At 50.9% G+C, this 21,305-nt stretch overlaps 1 protein-coding gene across 1 annotated transcript in view; it reads left to right on the top strand.

Annotated features, from left to right (window-relative positions):
* The first annotated feature begins 2,362 nt into the window (after positions 1-2,362).
* The window catches only part of AJAP1 (adherens junctions associated protein 1), a 138,658-nt gene continuing 119,715 nt past the window's right edge, over positions 2,363-21,305 (top strand). Inside the window, exon 1 of the mRNA XM_070768323.1 lies at positions 2,363-2,511. Within this exon, the coding sequence (XP_070624424.1) occupies positions 2,483-2,511 (29 nt within the window). The 5' untranslated portion in view covers positions 2,363-2,482. The remainder of the gene's footprint in view (positions 2,512-21,305) is intronic.

Below are 21,305 nucleotides of genomic sequence, written 5' to 3'. Positions count from 1 at the left end.
TTAAACCCTCAAGCAAAGAGAGGACTCCAGGGGAAGACCCGCCAGGGGTGGTCAGGTAGATGAAAGGCTGAATCAGCCTGCCGCTTCTTCGGACAATAATAGTGAAACAGTGTGAGGCAACCTCATTTAACCCCCACAGAAATCTCTGCTGTGGAAGGGAATATGGAACCCATTTCACAGATGTGAAAACTGAGGACCCAAAGAGGTTGATAATGTGCCCAGGATCCCATAGTGAGTAGACAGTGGCACCTGGGCTACCTGCGTCAAAGACTTGGGGTGATCTGGCCACCACACCACCCTGTCCCCTGCCCTCTCCTCTAGGACCTTCTCCGGGAGGCAGGTCATCCCCCTCTGTCCTCCTGCCTGGGCAGAGGAGAACCTTATGACTTTAAAGGTCCTGGAGGCTCAGGGATGAAGTTGCCTGCCTGGGAGTCCAAGTTTCAGGGGCAAGCACCGGGCCTGGCTCCACCCCATAACCATCTGCCCCCTCCCAGGGAGGCCTCTCTTGATAGAGGGGGTCTCTCTCGCGGGCTGGGGGTTACAGAGCTTCAGTGGGAGAGTCACCTGCATAGACCACTGGTGCCTGCCCCTCCCTGGACCCCCGCATCCACACTTGCCACACAGGAGCTTCACTAGCTGATTTCTAAGGCCTGGTTTGTGCACCTCCTCGGGCCGCTGAGAGTTGGAAGCAGGGCTTTGTCGCGGCTGCTCACGGAGTCGGCCTTCAGCCCGGAGTTTCCCAGGAGTCTCTTCCCGGTGTGAGGGACCCTGCCGCGGGCCCTTTCGCCTCTAGTCAAGGCCTTGCAAGGACAACCTAACCAGGTAGGCACGGGAACTCCAGGGACGGACAGTCCGAGACGCCGGGGTCCTGGAACTCTCCGGGGTCCTCCTTCTTCAGAGCCGGCCGAGCAGCAGCTGCAGTCCTGCGATCGGGCGCAGCTGGATGCCCAGTCCGGGGAGCTGTTGAGGTTTCGGGATTCAGGACTGGACGGGACGGGTGGGGGGACAGAAGATGGTAGAGTTCTGACCAGGGACGCAGAGACTTCTCTCACCGGAGCCGAGACAGGGGTCCAGGCCGCGGGGAGACACGAGTGCCTAGCAGCGGACCCTCTCACCTACCTGACTCCCGCGGCCGCTTCCGCGCACCTCTGCCTGGAGGAAACTTTTCTCCTAGTCCCCGCCCCAGGCGCCCCCCGAGTACTTCCTCGGGAACGTCCCCTCCGCCAAACCAGGTCTTTCGGGGCACTGGGTGCACCGGTAACCGGGTCAGAACCTCGAACCGCTTCGCGTGCTATCCGGTTACCGTGGCAACACCATCCGGCGGCGCCCGGCGGTCCAATCCGAGCCCGCGGCCTCTCTCGAGCTTTTCCCAAGGTGGGGACCGGGACGAGGCCAGAGCTGGGGAAGGGGCGGCTGGGGCCCCGCCTGCAGTGTCGCCGGGGCCGGGCACGGCCCCGCGCGGAGAGGTGGGCCACCGCGAGGCGGGGCGGGCGGCAACCGGCAGCCGGGGCCGGGCAGGGGGCTCGGGCTTCAGTTCGAGGGGCGGGGGAGCGGGTGACGTGAGCCGGGCCGGGCGGGCGGAGTTGGGGCCCGCTCGGGGAGGCGGGGGCGAGCGCGCAGAGAGGCAGACGCGCGGAAGGAGGCGGCCGAGCGGCGCGGGCGGCTCTGCGGCGGGCGCGGTGGGCGCGGGCGGCGGGGCCCCGGGATCCCCGCGCGCCTCCTCAGCGCGGCGCCGCCGCCGCGCGTTCCCACGCCCCGCGCTCCACGGCGCCCTCGCCCCGCGCGCCTCCCCCGCCCGCCTCCTGCCGGCCTCCGGCGCCGCGTCCGTCTGCGGAGCGAGCGCTCAGACGGAGCCCCCGGCCAACTTGAGCGGCGCCGAGCGGCGGCGGAGTCCCCGGCAGAGCCCCCCGAGTCGGTGGCGCGCGCAGGGGAAACGCGTCCGCCAGCGTCGCCGCCGCCCGCACCCCCGGACCTCGCCGCCCCCTCGGCGCGGGGCTCTGGCCGGATCGAGAACCGCGCTGCGAGACACGCACTGTGCGCGGCGGCGCCGCCCGCCTCCCTCTTCGCGGCTCCGGAGGACGAAGCCGCCGCTCCCCGATCCTCGCCTCGCGGCCGCGGCGCCGGAGTGCGCCCCTCCCGGGCCGGCAGCCGGCTCCCTCACCTCACCGCTGCCTTCTCCGGGTCGCTCCCGGAGGGGGTCGCGAGCCCTGCACCCGGGCTCAAGGATGTGCGCCCCAGCGGGCCGCCCCGCCTGAACCATGCGCCCCAACGGCGGCGGCGCGCCGGCCGGCATGGAGCCCCGCGCGGCCGCGCTCTGACTCGCTCTGCGCCCCGCGGCCGGCGGGCGGCGGGCAGCGGGCAGCGGGCGGCGGCGGACCGAGAGCCGGAGACCGGCGCCGCGGGACGGAAGCGAGCGGGCGCGGGCGCCGCGCAGATGGCCGGGGCGAGCGAGATCTGAGGCTCTGCTCCCCGAAACGTGACCATGTGGATTCAACAGCTTTTAGGACTCAGGTGAGCGACCCGGCCAGCGCCGGGGTGCGTGTGGGCGCGCGGGTGCGTGGGTACCGAGCTGGGCTGAAGCGGCGCTTTCCTCTGTGTTGCGAATAAAGCGAACCCCTCTCTGCTCCTGTGAGAGGCCAGCCTGTGCCCCGGGATCCGGGTCGGGGAGCCGCTCCGGAGCTTGGAGCCCCGGAACCGGCTGTCCCGGGTTCCGCGTGTCCGGGTCCGGGTGCCCGCCCCATTTCTCCCGGTTCTGGGGCCGGCCGGGCGCGCCCGCTGCTCCCGGCGCCAGCAGCGCAGTGTCCTGGCCAGCCGCCCCGGCGCGCCGCCTCTTCGGGGCCCAGGGGAGGCGCGGGCCGCTGGGCGCGGCGGGCTGTGAACCCAGGGCGGGGGCCGGGGCTGCCAGGGAAAGCCAGGGGGCTCCGGGTCTGGCGAGAGCTCGGCCGGCGGAGTTAGAAGAAACCGAAGCCTGATAGCCACGGCCGCCCCTCTTTTCCCCTTCCTCGGGGCCCCGGGGCTGAGCAGGGGCCTCCTGGGCTCCCAGCTGCCGATCCAGATGTTTGCCGGTGACCTCCGGGCCCGACGGGCGCGCACAGCTGGCGGGCAGCTGGGGCGGGAGACGTTGAGGCTCTGGGGGAGCGCGGGAGGGCACCCTTTCTCCCCTACGGGCAAACACCCTCCAGGAACGCCCTGGGGTTTGCCTTTGTCCCGGACTCCAGGGCCGGTTGAAACCGGGGGTTCGAGCTCGATGCCCGCAGCAGGGGTACCCAAGAAGACCCTTCGGGGCAAACTTTGCTCGCCTGCCACGGCTCTCGGGTTTTAGCCGTTCTAGGAGCCAGTCGGACACACTTGTCCCCTTGGCGGGACAGACGGCCTGCGATCCGTCACCCTTCCGCCGGGGTCTCAGCGGAGCTGGTGCGTGTGGGTCCCGGGTTGCATCGGAGAACGGGAAGGACGCAGGCGGAGGCTGCGAAAGCCAGCGTGCGGTTCTCGAGTTTGTCCACTGGGATGCACTGCACTCCCGCTTTGGGGAGAAAGGGGCCCGGTCGTCGCCGGAGCCTGTGCCTGAGCCGCCCCCACCACCAGCCGATAAAAGCTGGGGGGAGCGGGCTGAGGGGGAATCGAGTGCGCGTCCTGATTTTGAGAAACTGGGAGAGGACGGAGCCCGCAAGGCGTCTCTTAGCTACCCTTGATTTATGAGACGATTCCCCAGTCCCGGGGCAAAGCCTGTTGGAAATATCTAGTGAGAATTGTCCAGTGTTATCCTTGGCCTTTTTCTTGAAAGCGGCGTTTCTTGTCTGGGTGGCCGGGTCGTGTTCGGCGGCCTGGGCTTTAATAGGTTAATTCTGAAGCGTGTTGCGCTGGATATTGGCTCAGCCTGAATCGATGTCCTGTACTCAGACTAGATAAGGTTTAGGCTCAGCCGCTCTGGGACGCAGACTCCATGGAGCGTCAGGGCAGCTCTGCCCGAGTGACCCCTTCCAGGTGCCCTGCCTCTGCCTGCCGGGTTTCAGCCAGACTCCAGAGCCTTCCAAAAGATCAAAGGGGTCTCCCCTCTTTGGGAGAGGGTGCTCCTTCAGCTCCCAGACACCTCCCCAGCTTCTGTCTGGCACTGCCTTCCTGATTGCCGGCAAGTTATTTGAACCGACATCTTTCTTTATTACTAACTTGCTAGATTGAAAGATTAGTATATTTTGATAAAGAGAAAAGTGAATAAATATTACGGGAAAAAAGAACCTCTCTGGTGGTTCACTAGAACAGTTCATCTAACGCATCCCTGAGTGAGGTCTACCTGGGATTTTGCTTTAGGAAATAGTTCTGTTGCTGATTTTGAAGTTTGACCTTTTGTTTTTTTCCCTTCAGTGTTAGCACAAGAGATTTTCTGTAAATGTGCCTCTGAGGACCGGCTGTCACCTCTTGGGGAGGCTGGCAGGAGAGAGCTCTGTCATGTCTGAGAGCCACCCCCTGGCCGGCTGGCCAGGAGAAGGGGCCGTGCTTGGAGGGTCTGTGTTTCTGCATCTCACCAGGCACAGCATAACAGTCACTAAAAGCCAGGGATGGCTTGCCTGGGACCTGCTAATGCGTTTTTCCTTGAAGGCAGCCCACTACCTCTGCTCCTCCCAAGCCCCTCCATGGCTCCCCCAGGTGAGCACCGGGCATTGTGCTGCCTGGCTTCCAGCCTGGTTAGGTCAAGCAAGCATAAGACACGGGGCCCAGGTGACGAGACGGCTCTGGGCACGACCCGAGTGAAGACTCTCAGCTCTGGCTTGCGAGACAAAGTCTGGGCTAGGATTTCTGCTTCTGCATTGGAAAGGAGCTGTGTGCGGTGCCTTTTCTTCCGAGGAGGAGGAGGAGGAACAGATTGAGTGTTTTGGAGCTGTTTTTATGCCTTTTTGGTGGTGGTTGTAGCAGAGCTCCAAAGATACCTTCCATCCGTGCAGATAAAGGTATCTTTTGAAGGTGGCCTCAGAGCCCTGCCAGCTGCGTCCGAGCTCGATCTGGGAGCAGATTGAAGGGGATGCTTACTCAGCAGGCGGCACAGATTTTAGAGTTCGGCCGCCTGCTTGTGAGTGGCCTCTGAGGCTACAGCCCTTCACGTAGCAGCTTTATGGGGGGCTCGGAGCCTGCGAAGCACTTGCCAGGAGTCCTCAGGGGCTCCTTGGAGGCCTGGTGTCTGTCCTTCTGCTTGTTCTTCCAGGCTAAGGTTCTGTTGCTCCTTCTGTTCCAGAGGCCCTGGGTGTGCCTGCGGTGGGGGAGGGTCTGTAGCAATATAAGATGACTCTTCTTTCATGGAGGTTCACACAGGTCCCCGCCGGCCACACGGTACCATGTTTGGGTCTCTGTGCACAGTCCCAGTGGCTTGGTTGTCCCCATCGCTGCCTGTAAAGTCCTCCAGTAGCTGGGGCCCTGCAGCTGGGCTTTAGAGGACCAGGTCAGAGGCTCTGTCCACAGACGTCACCCTCCTGGTCAGTCTTGGTCCTCACCCACTTCCAGCTGCTGGCACCAAATTGATTACCACTGGAGCCCCTCGAGTGTCAGTAGCCGTTATACTCATCCAGGACAATATTGCTGGAATAAATCATCATTTTAGGAGACAGCTCACATCTTTTCTGCCACGTGGGTGCATCTCCCCCCACCACTCAAAGCTCCCCCACCCCCCAGGGGACACACTGTCTAAGCAGAGGAGGGGGAAGTAGGCTCCTCCCAGCCTGTTAATTGATTTATTCTTTGGTTGATTTATTCTAATCACCTGCTTCTTTTTCTTCTGTGCATCAAAGAGGCCAGTAAGTAGGGAGCAGGGCACAAGCTGAGACAGCTCCTCGCCTCCCTGAGATGTCTGTCTCCCAGTCCCTGGAGAAAGAGCCGCCTTCTTCCTCATGCATCCTGCATCCTCCTAGCCAGGTCGCTCAGAGGGAACAGCGGCATCCCATCCCCCTTGTGGTCCCCAGCCCCAACACGGACACCGTCAAGGTGTTTGGCAGGTGTGGGCTGGGTGTGCTTCTTGAGTTCTTCGTCCCCCAGCCGTTGTGTGGGGAAACCACAGGGTGCACAGAGCACGTGGGTCAAGGCTGCACCCTGGGTCGCAATGAAGTGGGTGGACACCAAGCCCCAATCCGGCCGACCACTGCCCAGCCTCCCAGAGGCCCAGGCTCCTGTCTGGGGTTACGTAAGAGTCATCTGCTTTCCAAACGTAGTTGCCAAGTTTTCTTCAAAGGGCTACAACTCAGTAGAGACCAAATTGATGTAGAGATTAGCTTGGAAAGCCAAATATATCCTTGATCTAGATTTTCACGTTTGAAGTCTGGCTCGAGAGGGTTTCTCCTGCCCGATGCCAGTCAGCCAGGAGGGGGAGGCAGGAGGCGGACTCACTGGGGCTATAGCAAACAGACCCTGTGGCCCCAGACTCCACTCTCTCTCAAGACCCCCTTCCAGGAATTCAGAGGAGCTGGTGCGTCAGGAGGCCATCCAGCTGGGAGTGGTGGTTACGTAACTCAGATTAACTCAGTTCATAGAAAGTCGGAGGCTGCAGTGTTCCCATGTCAGAGCTCCAGGAGCCCTTGGGTCCTGGCTCCCCCGGTGGCTATCCATATAGAGCCTGGATTGTTTCTGGCTGCTTGGAGGAGGCTGCTCTGGCCCCCTGTTGGGAGCAGCACTCTCTACAAGCAATGAGCCAGGCATAGTAGGGTACTTCTTCAGGGCCTCTTCCAAAGCCCCTTCCAGAAGAGCATGCAGGATCCATCCCCTACTGCTGCTGGTGGTGGGTGGAGGTAGTGAGCTGGATTGTCTCCTAGCAACCTCTGGACCAGCGGAGTTAATTGGGATGTCCCAGCAGGCGCAGGGAGGTAGCCAGATGATGAGTGATGTTTCTCTGAGGATGCTAAGAGGCTAGAAGCCCCCTGTTCATCTATGGGCATCTTCATAGTAGATAAATACCTCCAACATGACCCAAAGAGAGCTTGGGTGGAGGACAGTGGGAATGGTGGCATCCATTTTGCCCTTGTTGGCTGTGACCCACTGACCTGGGCACCATCAGAGTGTCATGTGCTGGCAAAGAACAGGGTCCTGCTGCTGTACTATGGGAGACTAGGGGATCAGGGGGCTGGGGGGGAATCGGGGTGGGGGGGATCAGGGGGTTGGAGGAGGGCTGGAGGGGGGCTAGGCTGGAGGGACTAGGGATTGTATTTGCATCTCCATCCCATACGTGCACTCTGAAAGAAGCTATTACTTTCTTTCTTTCTCCCCTCCCGCCCAAGACAAGGTGGGTGGCAGCCGTGCTGGGTCCATCTGTGCATCAGCCTTCCCCACACACCGATCAGGCGCTGATTCTGTCCACTCACTGGGGCTTTTGTCATTTGGTGCACTTTCTCTTGGGTGGTCAGCCAACAGAGCCCACTGCCTCTGCCCTCTTGCCGTTTCCAGCCCAGAATGGGCAGTGGCCTGGACCGTGTGTCTGCTGAGACCTCCTGCCTGACTCTGCAGCAAATCAGTGTTTGAGCCCTGTGTGTGACCTCAGGGGTTTCAGCTGGCGCTGGAGACTCAGGGAGTGTGTCTGCTGGGGATACTGGTGCACCTGTGCTCAGGCTTCCTGGTTGGTGCTGGAGAGGAGCCCTGGTCTCTGGGCTGTGGGTGATGAGGGCAAGGGCCGTCTCACCCTTCAGGACCTCTTGAGTGCTGCCACTGTGTAGATGCTCAGGAGCTCTCTGTAAATGAGTAAACTTATCCACCTGGCACAGTGCCCATGCTTTTTCCAAGTGTTGCCCTTGTAGTTACTTGGCCTTGACTCTAAACTAAGACCCAGGAAAGGAGTGCACAGCCAGAGCCAGGTTTAGGTTGAGACTCTGTTCTGCCCCCCACAGATAGAGACCTTCTTCAACCCTACTTACTGGTGCTCACAATTCCACCATTAGAGATTCATTCCTTTGGCTTGAAACTTCATCACAATTGGAATGCAGGCATGTTCAGGAAAAACTATCTGAGCTACTGATCTGATAAGAACTGAAAGTACTCAGTGCGATAGTTTTCAGTTACTATCAGTTCAGTAGGAGTGAGAGCATCCAATTTTTAACTTTCTGAGAGGAAAGGTGAGTGAAGAAAAGAGAACACGAAGGCAGGTGGCACAGGTCTGGCAGTGGGAGCTACGGTGCCACCAAGGGAGGCCTGAGAGACATGGGGTAGAAGTTGAGGGCAAAAGGCAAATTCACTGGCCTTGCCCTGGGCTGAGGTCTCCCCTCCCCTGGACTGTCTTGAGGAATAGGGAGAGTTAATGTGCCTACTAGGGACTAGTGGAAGACAGGGCCAACGCATCTGCAAGAGAATATTCTGGTCAGTATAGGAGTGCAGGTAGGCAGCTGGAAGATGTTGAGGAATGTCAGTAACACATAGACACCTTAAGCCATGTCTGTTCCTGTCTTAAATGTGAGCTGTGGAATTTGCACTGTATTTGGATAAAATATGCATGCTTTTTTTAAAATTGAGGTATAATTTTATAAACATTATATTAATTTCAGGTGTACAGCATAATGATTCCATACTTGGATACCTGTGAAATGAGCAACGCAGTAAATCTAGTTAACATTTGTCACCGTACATAGTTAATTTTTTTCTTATGATAAGAACTTTGGTGGGGGGGATACATTAAGAGGTTGGGATTAACATATATACACTACTATATAGAAAATAGATAATCAACAAGGCCCTACTGGATAGCACAGGGAACTATACTCAGTATTTTGTATTAACCTATAAGGGAAAAAAATCTGAAGAAGGATATAGATAGATAGGTAAATAGATAGATAGCTGTCGTTTAGATACTCAGTCATGTCCGACTCTTTCGTGACCCTGTGGACTGCAGTCTGCTAGGCTCCTCTGTTCATGGGATTTCCCAAACATACTGGAGTGGGTTGCCGTTTTCCTTCTCCAGGGGATCTTCCTGACCCCGGATCTCACCCACTTAGGCTGCATTAGCAGACAGATTCTTTACCACAGAGCTATTGGGGAAGCATCATAGATGGAGCTTTATATATATATATATATATATATATATATATATATATATCTTTGCTGTATACCTGAAACTAACAAGACAGGGTAAATCAACTATAATTCAACTTAAAAAAGAAATTAAAAAACAAAACAAAAAAGAACTTTTAAGATCTACTCTCTCAACAACTTTCAAATATGTGATTCAGAGAACAGGCTGGTGGTTGCCAGAGATGAGGGGTGAGGGGTGGGGAGTGGGTGAAAGGGTGGTCGGGTCAAAAGGTACAAATTCCAAGAATAAAATAAGTCCCGGGGCTGTCACGTGCAGCTTGACACTGTAGTTCAGGAGACATATCTGCTGTAAATGTCTGTATAGCACAGAAAAATGTCCTGATCTCTATTTTCACTTATATCTCTCATTGAGTTTGCTCCTCAGTTTCTAAGTGCTTGGGCATGCCCCACCCTGAGTGGATGCTGAGCAGACCCAGAAATGAGTGGATTTCTCCTCTTCGAGACTCCTCACTGCAACAATGGGGGCAGGCAAATGAGGGGTAAAACACCCTTATTGGGGTGAAGAGGAGCACCGTCCAATAGAAATATAACACGGGCTACACTGGTATTTTGAAATTTTTCAGTAACCACATTGAAAAAAAAATGTAACAGGTGAAATCAGCTTGAATGATATATTTAATTTTTCAGTATGTGCAAAATAGCATTTCCACTTGTCATCAGTCTAAAATAGGATTAATGAGGATTCCTTTTACATTCTTACCCTGCTCTGAGTCTTGGAGACCAGGAGTGCAGTTTGCTTTCATTTCTCCCTCTGGACTTGCTGCATTTGGGGGCTCATACTGGACACTTCCGTATGGAAACTTAGAAGTGAGAAAAGCACGTGTTTGGGGACCGCCACCTGCCCAACCAGCGTGTCATGTTGGCACCATTGCTCCATTAGTAAGAGCTCCGAGGAGGGCCAGTCTGGCCAGCAGCCCTCCTGATTCAACAGCGGGCATTTGCTGAGGCCAGCTCTATGCCAGGTCGGCGCCAGGGCCAGAGGCAGAAGGATGGGCTGGGGTGGGGGCAGTGGCTGCTGCCATTAGGGGTCCTCGGCTTGGAGAGGGGGGAGGGCTGTGCTAGCACGTCCTGTACTCCATACCTAGCATACCATCAGGGGCCCCCCACCAAGGGCCCCCCCACCAAGCTGTAATAAAACCCTTTCGGGGGCTTGAAGAGCAGACGGCAGAGCTGTTCCTTTGTAACAGAGGAGTCAGAGGCCAGGGTCAACTGATACAGAGGAAAAGACCAATGAAAGAGCCTGCTGCTGCTGCTGCTGCTAAGTCGCTTCAGTCGTGTCCGACTCTGTGCGACCCCATGGACTGCAGCCTACCAGGCTTCTCTGTCCATGGGATTCTCCAGGCAAGAACACTGGAGTGGGTTGCCATTTCCTTCTCCAATGCATGAAAGTGGAAAGTGAAAGTGAAGTCGCTCAGTCGTGTCTGACTGTTAGCGACCCCATGGACTGCAGCCTACCAGGCTCTTCCATCCATGGGATTTTCTGGGCAACAGTACTGGAGTGGGGTGCCATTGCCTTCTCCCATGAAAGAGCCTAGTGAACACAGAAGCTGTGTTGCCCGTCAGAAAGGAGCGCTGACCCCCAGGATTGGGGGGCATTCCCTGCCCCACCCAAGTGTGCCCCAGAGCCAGTGCCTGGAGTGAGCACACCCTGGGGTGACAGACCTCCTGGTGGACCCCTCTCCCTCCACAGTGTACATTCACTGGATCTGTCCTGGTGGGGGCCTCCATCCTCCACCCCGCCCCCCAGCACTTGTCACTAATGCTGAGAGTCCGTGATACCTCAGGCGCTTGGGAGGAGGACAGATGGGGAATCACCAAGGCCTGGTTTCCTTGAAGATTTTAGGAATGTTTTTGTAGAAACAGGTGTGTGTGTGTGTGTGTGTGTGTGTGTGTGTGTGTGTATGGTGTGGGTGGTGTCTGGGTGGAGTGAGCATGTCTGTTGGGAGTTTATGTGGGTGTGTATTTGGGGAGTTTAGGGGCTATTGGGTCTCCAAGCACTTATCAGGAGTTCCAGCTCCAGGTGAAGAGACTAGTTTTTAAACAAAACTCTTCCTGCAGGAGGGAATTTGGTATGTTCACAGGACTGACAATCTGGATAAAGAAGCCTGAACAACCACGTCAGAACCTGGCTTCTGACAAATGCTCAGAGAGACAACAGACCCCAAGGCAGCTGGTGGACAGCTGATCAGAGCTGCACAGGTACAAGGGGGCTCTTGAGCAGATTTGGGGGCAGTGTCCTTGCAGTGACCAGTCTACCCTGTGCCTTCAGGAAACACTGATGGGGAACTCACCAAGTGCAAGACCTTGGCTCTGGGCACACTTCTGGGCAGTGGGGTGTGATCTGTGAAGGGACTGCACTTTGCTGAGGTGCCCTGAGTGGTCATTTGTAGTTACCTGTTCTTGAGTATTAAAGAATTTGTACTGTGGAGCAAGCCCACAGTATGGGAGTCTGTCTGTATTAAATGGTAAACTCTTTGAGCTCTGAGAAAACTCCCTTTTTGATATCATCTAAGTCTTTTTGAATGTACTGACTTAGTTAAGCAGGGCACAGATTCACTGTTGTTCAGTCGCTAAGTTTTGTCCTACGCTTTGTGACCCCGTAGCCTGCAGCACACCAGGCTCCTCTGTCCTCCACTACCACCTGGAGTTTGCTCAAATTCATGTCCATTGAGTCAGTGATGCATCCAACCAGCTCATCCTCTGCCACCCGCTTCTCATTTTGCTTTCAATCTTTCCCAGCATCAGGGTCTTTTCCAGTGAGTTGGCTGTTTCCATCAGGTGGCCAAAGTATTGGAGCTTTAGCTTCAGCATCAGTCCTTCCAGTGAATATTCATGGTTGATTTCCTTTAGGATTGACTGGTTGGATCTTGCTCTCCAAGGGACTCTCGAGAGTCTTCTCCAGCACCACAATTCAAAAGCATCACTTCTTCATCACTCAGCCTTTTCGATGGTCCACCTCTCACATCCGTACATGACTACTGGAAAAAATCATAGCTTTGACTATATGGACCTCTGTTGGCTAAGTAATGTCTCTGCTTTTTAATATCGTGTCTAAGTTTTTCATAGCTTTCCTTCCAAGGAACAAGCATATTTAATTTCATGGCTGCATTCACTGTCCATAGTGGTTTTGGAGCTCAAGAAAGTAAAATCTGTCACTGTTTGCACTTTTTCCTCTTCTATTTGCCATGAAATAATTGTAAAACCTCTAAATTCAAACTTAAGGAACTTTGGGGCAACTTAGATGAAGATTAAGTGGCTTCTTGTGCCCAAATCCAATGATGCAGCCTTTTCAAATTGATCTATAGGCTCTACCAGCTGTTGTGAAGATTCCAGCAAAAGAAGGGTGAGGAAGGAGTAGTCATAAGTGTCTGTAGAAGAGGGATCTCAGGAGTTCAGTATTGATTGATGGACCTCAGTGTGCCAGGGCCCTGTACAGAATTTTCATGCTATTTCATGGACTCCCTGGTCCTGAAAAAAGAACATGTAGGTTGGAGGAAGGGAAGGTCTCATGGAGAAGTTCTGACAGCAGGAAAGTGTTATTAAAAAGCTATCATTCTCAATTCTGTAGATCAATATAATTTATGAAAATAGACCAAGAAAGTCCTTAACAAAGTATTAATAAATAGATAAACTTAGCAACATGGAAAAGAAGCATATGGGGGCTTTCAAGGTGGCTCAGTGGTAAAGAATCCGCTTGCCAGTGCAGGAGATGCAGGTTTGATCCCTGAATCGGGAAATTCCCCAGGAGATGGAAATGGCAACCCACTCCAGTATTCTTGCCTGGAGAATCCCGTGGACAGAGGAACCTGGTGGGCTACAGTCCATGGACTCATAAAGAGTCAGACGTGACTTAGCAGCTGCACATGCATGCAAAAAGAAGTATGCACCGTGACAAAGTGAAGTTTATACCATGGATGCAAAGATGGTTCAATATTTGGAAGTCAGTTAATGTAATGTATCATACTGCTACTGCTGCTAAGTCACTTCAGTCGTGTCCGACTCTGTGTGACCCCATAGACGGCAGCCCACCAGGCTCCCCCGTCCCTGGGATTCTCCAGGCAAGAACACTGAAGTGGGTTGCCATTTCCTTCTCCAAATGTATCATAAGAAAAGGCTAAAGAAGAAAAATCAGAGGATCATATGTGTTTAATAAGTTCAGAACTTATCTGTGATGAGAACCTCTAGAAAAAAGGACTAGGAGTGCATTGCCTCAACTTGATAAAGGACATTTATAAAAACTACCACTGACTTGATAGTTAATGCTGAGAAACTGGATGTTTTTCCCGAGATGAGGACAAAGTCAAGGATATGCACTCTCACCACTGTTACTTAACACAGTGCTAGAAGTTCCAGCCAGTGTGCTACAGGAGAAAAGGAAATAGAAGACATACAGAAAAGGAGAAATAAAACTGTTCTTATTTGTAGATGATACAATTATCTCTATAGATATGATTATCTACATAGAAAACCTCCTGTAATCTATTTTAGAAAACTCCTAAAGTTAATAAGTGAATTTAGCAAGGTTGCAGGATATGAGATAAATTTACAAAAATGAATTATATTTCTATTATCAGGGAACACACAGACACTGAAATTTAAAAATGCAAAACCATAAGTGATTACAGTTGCTAAAAAATGAAATATTTCAGTGCAAATCTAATAAAACCTGTTATCCTGACAGCTTGTATTCTGGGAACTACACAATGGAAGAGTCAAAGAAAGTCTGAATATATGAAAGACATACCAGGTTCATGTACAGGAAGACTCATCATAGTATATGTTGAGAATGTCGCTTTTCAGATTGATACAGAGGTTTAGCACAATTCTAATCAAAATCCCAGCAAAATATTTTAACATATAGATAATTCTAAAATTCATATATAAATGTAAAGGAACTAGAATAACTAAGCCAGTTTTGAAAAAGAATTATAAAATAAGAGGCATCAGTCTATCTGATTATGACATTATATAACTACTGTTATCAAAACTGTGTAGTATCAGTGAAGGATTAGATTCACAGATCAGTGAAACAGGAACAAAGATTTTAGACTCCCGCAAGTACGCACAATTGATTTTTGACAAAGGTACAGATTCAGTGGAGAAAAGACAGCCTTTTCAATAAATGATACAAGAACAAAAGGATATTTATAGGCAAAAATAAAATCCTCACTTTATACAAAATTAACCCTGGATACAAAATTCTGGATCACAGAATTAAATATAAAATGCGAAAACACTAAAACTTTTAGGAAAAAAAAATCTACAAGATGTGGGGCTTCCCAAATAGTTCTTAGACTTGACAGCAAAAGCACAATCCATAAAAGGGAAAAATGATAAATTGTACCTCATCAAAATTTTTACATTTTCTCTGTGAAAACTTCTTAAGAGGATGAAAATATAGGCTGAAGAGTGGGAGAAAATATTTGCAAACCACACATTTGACAAAGGGCTAATATCCAAAATACAAAAAGACTCAAGACTCACAAAGACCTCTCAAAAAAAAAAAAAAAAATGATACAAGCTAATTAGAAACAAGTAAAGCCATGATGGAAGGAATGGAAGGAATGATGCTAAAGCTGAAACTCCAGTACTTTGGCCACCTCATGCGAAGAGTTGACTCATTGGAAAAGACTCTGATGCTGGGAGAGATTGGGGGCAGGAGGAGAAGGGGATGACACAGGATGAGATGGCTGGACGGCATCACTGACTGGATGGACGTGAGTCTGGGTGAACTCCGGGAGTTGGTGACGGACAGGGAGGCCTGGCGTGCTGCGATTCATGGGGTCGCAAAGAGTCGGACACAACTGAGTGACTGAACTGAACTGAAAGCCATGATGGGACATTTCATCAAAGAGGATGTTTAGATGGTAAAGAAAAAAAAAGGCACGTGAAAAGATGGTCAACATCATTGGCTGTTAGAGAAATGCAATTAAAACTACATTGAGACTTCCTTATCCATCTACCAGAATGGCTAAAATAAAAAATACTGACACCAAATTCTGACCAGTATATGGGGACCCTGGATCACTCATACACTGTTGATGGGAAGGTAAAATATTACAGCCAGTCCACAGAGCACTTTGGCAGTTTCTTATTAAATTAACCATGCAACTGCCTTGAAGTTGAGCATTCCACTCTCGGGCATTTATGCCAGAGAAATGAAGATTTCTGTCCACACGAAAAACTGTATATAAATGTTTATAACAACTTTATTTGTGAATAAAGTCTCAAATTGGAAAATAAAGTCTCAAATTGGAAACAATCCAGGTGCCCTTCAGTAGGTGAATGGCTAAACATATCATGGTACCTTTACACCATGGAATAGTGTTGAGCAATAAAAACGAGAAAACGCTTAGTACACGCAGCTGCCTGCATGAACCTCCAGAGAGTTAAGCTGGGTGAAAAGAGGCAGCCTCAAGGGTTACACACTGAATGGTGATTCCACAGTCTTCTTGAAATGAAAACATTATAGGAATTATAGTTCCTGTAACTATAATTATAGAAACACAGTAATAATTGTCAGAGGTTAGAGAAAGAAGAGAATGGCTATAATAGGACAAACTCGGGGGCCCTCATGGTGACGGGAAACTTCCTGTCTTGATTGCATCTGTGTCACTACACAACTTACTTTGTTGTTGTTCAGTCAGTAAGTCGTGTCTGACTCTTTGTGACCCCATAGACTGCCACATGCCAGTCTGTCTGCAACACTATCTCCCAGAGTTCGCTCCAATACATGTGCATCAAGTCCGTGATGCTATCTAACCATCTCATCCTCTGTTAGCCCCTTCTCCTTTTGCCTTCAGTCTTTCCAGCATGGGGGTCTTTTCCAGTTAAGTTGGCTCTTCCCATCAGGTGGCCAAAGTATTAGAGCTTCAGCTTCAGCATCTGTCCTTCCAATGAATATTCAGGACTGATTTCCTATAAGATTGACTGGTTTGATCTTGCGGTTCAAGGGACTCTGAAGCGTCTTACCAGCACCACAGTTTGAAAGTATCAGTTCTTTGGCACTCAGCCTTTTTTATGGTCGAACTCTCACATCCGTGCATGATGATTGGAAAAATCATAGCTTTGACTATATGAACCTTCATCGGCCAAATGATGTCTCTGCTTTTTAGTACACTGTCTAGGTTTGTTGTAGCTTTCCTTCCAGGGAGCAAGCGTCTTTTAATTTCATGGCTGCGTTCACCGTAAGCAGTGATTTTGGAGTCCAAGAAAATAAAATCTGTCACTGCTTCACTTTTTCCCCTTCTATTTGCCCTGAAGTGAAGGGACCAGATGCTGTGATCTTAGTTTATCCAGCTTATACACTTTATTGTAGTTTTGTAAGATGTTACTGCTGGGGAACTGGGTAGGAGTGTGCAGGATTTCTTCCTATCTGTCTTACAACACTTGTGAATCAGCTCAAAAAGTATCGTTAAAAAACCTAGCATTCTCTACCTCATTGTCAAAGGTTAGCATCTGCTTGTGTGCCTGTGTCCCCTCTTTAGGTACCATGTATTTGAATTTAATGATAGTCATGGGTGATGTGAAGATTTGCTATGCTGTGATTCTGCCACAGTTTTTATCATGCTAAATATATTAGCATGTAAACTTGCAGTGTTGCTAATGTGATGAAATCTGTTAGCAGTGACAGTAATGAATGACCTGGTGCATAATTATTGGATAAGAAGAGCTGTCCAGATTCATGCATAAATCAGGTCAGCTCTGAAAATAGCACAGCCTTTCTGGGGACAGTCCTACTTGCCTGCCCTGGCACATAGGATGGTATCAAGACCGTATTCCAAGGAAACACAAACAGTTGGTTTCCTGCTTTTAGATCAGTAAGACAAGAGCCTCAAGTTTGTGAAGGCACAATGTTCCTTTGTGTCTTTGCTGTTTTCACTTTCTTTGGTCTTTATGATAAAAGAACTGGTGTGTGTGTGTGTGTGTGTATGTGTGTGTGTGTGTGTGGTATGCACACATGTGCTCTATTAATACTTGCGGAATGAAGTTGGATAATGCAGTGGGAAACTGTGTCAGATTTGGCTGTGAACTGCTGTGATTCCAAGAACCAGACCCTTTGCTTGTCTTTTTCTCTCCTTTTCTGTCCAGCTAGGAGGCCCTGGAACACAGTGTTCCAGACCTTTCCATAACCTGGACTTCTGCAACTGACCAGCCAATCAGCACCATCTCAGTCTGTCCTCAGGATCCATGTGACAACACTGCAAGGCAGGTGTTGCCGCTCTGATTTTACAAAGGAGGAACCTCAAGTTCAGAGAGATTAAGTGATTTGCTCAGGGTGACTCAGGTGGCTAGTGGGGGAATGTGCTCTTCCCATTTCCTTTATGGCTGTCATGTTTTATATAAAATCTACTTCTCACTCCCTTGATTTAAGTCACACTTTGCCCTTCTAGGAAAAATAAAAATGCAAACAAAACCAAACGTAAAGTGGAGAAGGACCCAGCCACTGTGATGTCATGTTAGCACTCTGTGGATCTAGCTAGCCCTGACTTTGAGGTTGTAAGTCCTTCCTGCACCCAGAATTTTAGGGAAAAGCTTTGTAGTCTAAATCAGAGGTTATTTTGCAGCAAAGAATTCCTAAGATGTCATAAAGAGATGAAAACATACCTGTGACACAGATACAATTATCTATTTAATAATTAAAAATAAGTATGTTGCCAAATTCAAGGAAGCCTCTTTTGAGAGCTCTTGTGAAATTAAACTTGAAATTAATGGATGGAGAAAGTTTGGTTTAACATAACTTGTAAATCTGGTCTAGTACCGAAAGAATTCATAATGGAAGTTGGCACATCCCATAATAAGCTCTCACATATGGGATTATCTGAATGGTTGACTCCGATTATGATGTGTATGTATAAGTAAGTGAAGTCGCTCAGTCGTGTCTGACTCTTTGTGACCCCATGGACTGTAGCCTACCAGGCTTCTCTGTCCATGGGATTTTCCAGGCAATAGTACTGGAGTGGATTGCCGTTTCCTTCTCCAGCGGATCTTCCCGACCCAGGGATCGAACCCGGGTCTCCCTTATTGTAGACAGACGCTTTTACCGTCTGAGCCACCAGGGAATTCCATGTGTATGTATCTGTACATGCAGATGTTTAATATGTAAACCTAAATAGATGGACATAACTAAATATAGTACATTGAAGAAAAAAAAAAACTCTTAGTCTGGATAAAAAGGATTGCCCACCGTGTGTGTTTATTGAGGTGTAGTTTATGTACCATAGCATTCATCCATGTTAAATGTACAGTTCAGCTTCTAGTGAACTTAGTGTGTGCAACCATCTTTGTACTTAGAGCATTGCCACCACCCTCAATAAGATCCCTTGTATTATTTACAGTTAATCCCATTCCCACCCTCAGCCTCAAGCAACCTCTTGCCTGACTTCTGGCTCTAGATTTGCCTATTCTGGGCATTTACTATGAACAGGATCAGACTTTCTTATCTGATTTTCTTCACTTAACATAGGGTTCTTGGGGTCTACTTTGTGGGCTTTTTTATTTCTGAGCAGCATTCCATTTTTTGGACATACCACAGTTGGTTTATCCATTCATCTGTGGACGAGTCTTTTAGCTTTGCTACTTTGTGGCTGATACAAACAATGCTGCTATGAACATACTTTCCATTTCTCTCCTGATTCCCTGTTCTTTGTACCCATCCATATAAATGCTTTGGCAGGGGTGGGGTTCAGAGATGCCCTTATGGTGTTACTCATTTGGTGGAAATGCACAGGCCAGGTATCCAGGCTCCACCTCTGGGTTTGGATTTGCTCCTTCCCTTTGCTCTGAAGAGAAGAGCTGACTGCACGGAAACCTTTGTTTATTCATTCATTTTTCATTCGATACACATTTATTGAGTGTCAGCTGTGTCTCGCCATGGTGCTGAATCTTGGCGAGATAAAGACCCGGACAAAGGTTTCCGTTTTGCCTTGGTACAAAGATAATGTGAAGGGGAACATTTTGTTCATTGGAACAAGGGCTCCTAACTGGCCTGGGGCTGGTTCCCATGGCTGGAGGGAGGCAGCCTGTGGCCTAGGGGTGGAGGGGTCCTGCAGATGGTCCTGCAAAAAGTCCCCCAGCCACAAAGTACCCTCCTGCTGCGTGTGGCTGGTGTGGCCCTCGGGTCTCCCAGAGAGTCTCAGGGAGGCAGCTGTGCTTTTTTTTGGGTCCTGTGCTTCCTTCTAGGGGTCAGTGGCCATTTTAAGGAAATCCACCACCATGGGACATCTTAAAACAAAAGCTATCATTTCAGATGAAAGAGAGAGCGTGGGTCTGAAAGCTCAGGACAGAGTTTTTAGTTTGGTTTTGCTGTGTTGGCTGCAGAACCCTCAGACTGTACTCTCCTGCTGGGGTTGGGTGGGGAGCCTCATTCTCAGCAGTCAAGGTTGGCTCTGAGAGGTGACCGTGATTTGGGAGATGGAGCTGGGCAAGTCCTCACCTGCTTTTCTTTCTGTAAGTGAACCTTTGGGTGAAGCTCCACATGGTCTCATTCGAGCATCCATATAACCCACTTTGACGAGTCTCATCACTCCCCTTTTGGCCCGGCTGTACCCGTGATCAAAAGTGAATGTTCCCCCTGGGGATCCAGTCTCCCAAACTGTTGCAGAAAGCCTACTTAGGCCAGGAATTACCCAGGGATGCCCGATGGGCTTCATTTGTGCACATCCGCTATTTTATAAAACTGACTTTTCTAGATGATCAGTGAGCAGGCAGGGTTCTGCCTTGCAGGCTAGCATGGAATCTCCAGAAACCACGAGGCCAGGCTGTGACAGATGGCTCAGCCTCTGGACCAGCTGAAGACCACATTCTCACGCTTAGCAAGGAGCACATGTGATGAGGAAGGATCCACCCCGGAGTCCGTTTCTCTCACTCCTCCCACCCCCTGTCTTTTGTAAAGAGAAGATTCAGGACTGTACCCAGATGCTGAAGAGAACTGTGCTTCCTGCTGAGGGACATGGTGGCTTTCAGAATGCAAGGATTCTTTAGGGAGCCAGTTATGCAAGACAAGAGTAAGCATGTTTATTTTTATGACACCACATTTCAAAACCCCAGAAAACATTGACGGAATGGCCCCATTAGGTTCTAGCCCCTAGTGCTGTGGCATGGCACTGGGCAGGTTTCTGGGGGGCACTGGCAGGCCCTTAATGAAAGCCCGGCCTGGGGCTAGTTGACTGCCTGTTACTGCTCTGGCCCCAAATTCCACCTTCCCTCAGCATCTGCAGGCTAATTCAAGTGTCTTCACAGAAGCCCGATAGATGCCTTCGAAAACCTGAGGCTAAAGCTCACACAGCTGGCATCTATCTCCCAGGTTCTTGTCTCCAGGATCATGGGAGAGGTCAGGGCTGTGGCTTTGTCACACCAGCCACCAGGTGGCCCCCTGAGGGTGTGATGCCCCAGCACTGCAGCCCAGGCCAGTTCTGGCCTGGTGGGGCCGAGGGAGAGTTCCTCCTGCAGTTTCATTCTGCTGGTGTGGTGACCTGCCCCTAGGTGCAGTGCTGTGCTAGGCATGGAGACAGGGGACTTCCCCCAGCCCTGAAGGAACTTTTCATCAGAGTGGGAGCAGCGGTGCAGCTGGAATTGCAGGAGTTGAGAGGAAGAAGCAGAGGGCTCTACCTGGAACCACTGGGAAGACTTCCTGGAGGAGGTGGCACTTGGCCCTGTCTGGGAAGAGGAGGAGGAAGAGGGTGCAGCTAGGCAAAGGGAAAGGGTGGCTGCTGTTGATCACTTCCAGTGCACGTGCTTCACAGGAGTGACCTGGGGGTACCAAAGGGGCAATGACTTTCTGAGGACACACCCCGGCCCTCCCCCTCCCCCACACCACCAGGAGGAGTGTGGGTGCCAGGAGTAGGTAGAGCCGGGTGATGATCCAACAGCACAGAGTCGAGGTGGAGATTTCCAGTAGGAAAAGGAAGATAGGAGATTGGATCCTCCTCAAATGATGTCACGTGTGGGTCCAAACCTGTGTAGCAGAAAAGATGAAGGCCTTCTTACAGTAGCTTCAGAGAGAGAGCTGGTGTGTGTGTGTAGGTGCGTGCATGGAGGTGTGTATCTATATGGGGTATGTTTGTGTGGGGAATATGGGTATGTAGGTGTGTGTGGGTGTCTGTGTGTTGTGGGAGGTGTGTATGTGTGTGTATGTTTGTCTATGAGTGTGGTGGTGTATGTATCTTTTGTGTTTTTGTGTGTCTGTGTATATGGGGATTGTGTATATGTCTGTGAGTGTTTTTGTATGTGGGTGTGTGTTGTGAATGTGTATG

Source organism: Bos indicus, chromosome 16, assembly GCF_029378745.1.
Source record: "Bos indicus isolate NIAB-ARS_2022 breed Sahiwal x Tharparkar chromosome 16, NIAB-ARS_B.indTharparkar_mat_pri_1.0, whole genome shotgun sequence".
Lineage (NCBI taxonomy): Eukaryota > Metazoa > Chordata > Mammalia > Artiodactyla > Bovidae > Bos > Bos indicus.
This window is presented reverse-complemented; position numbering and strand designations above follow the sequence as displayed.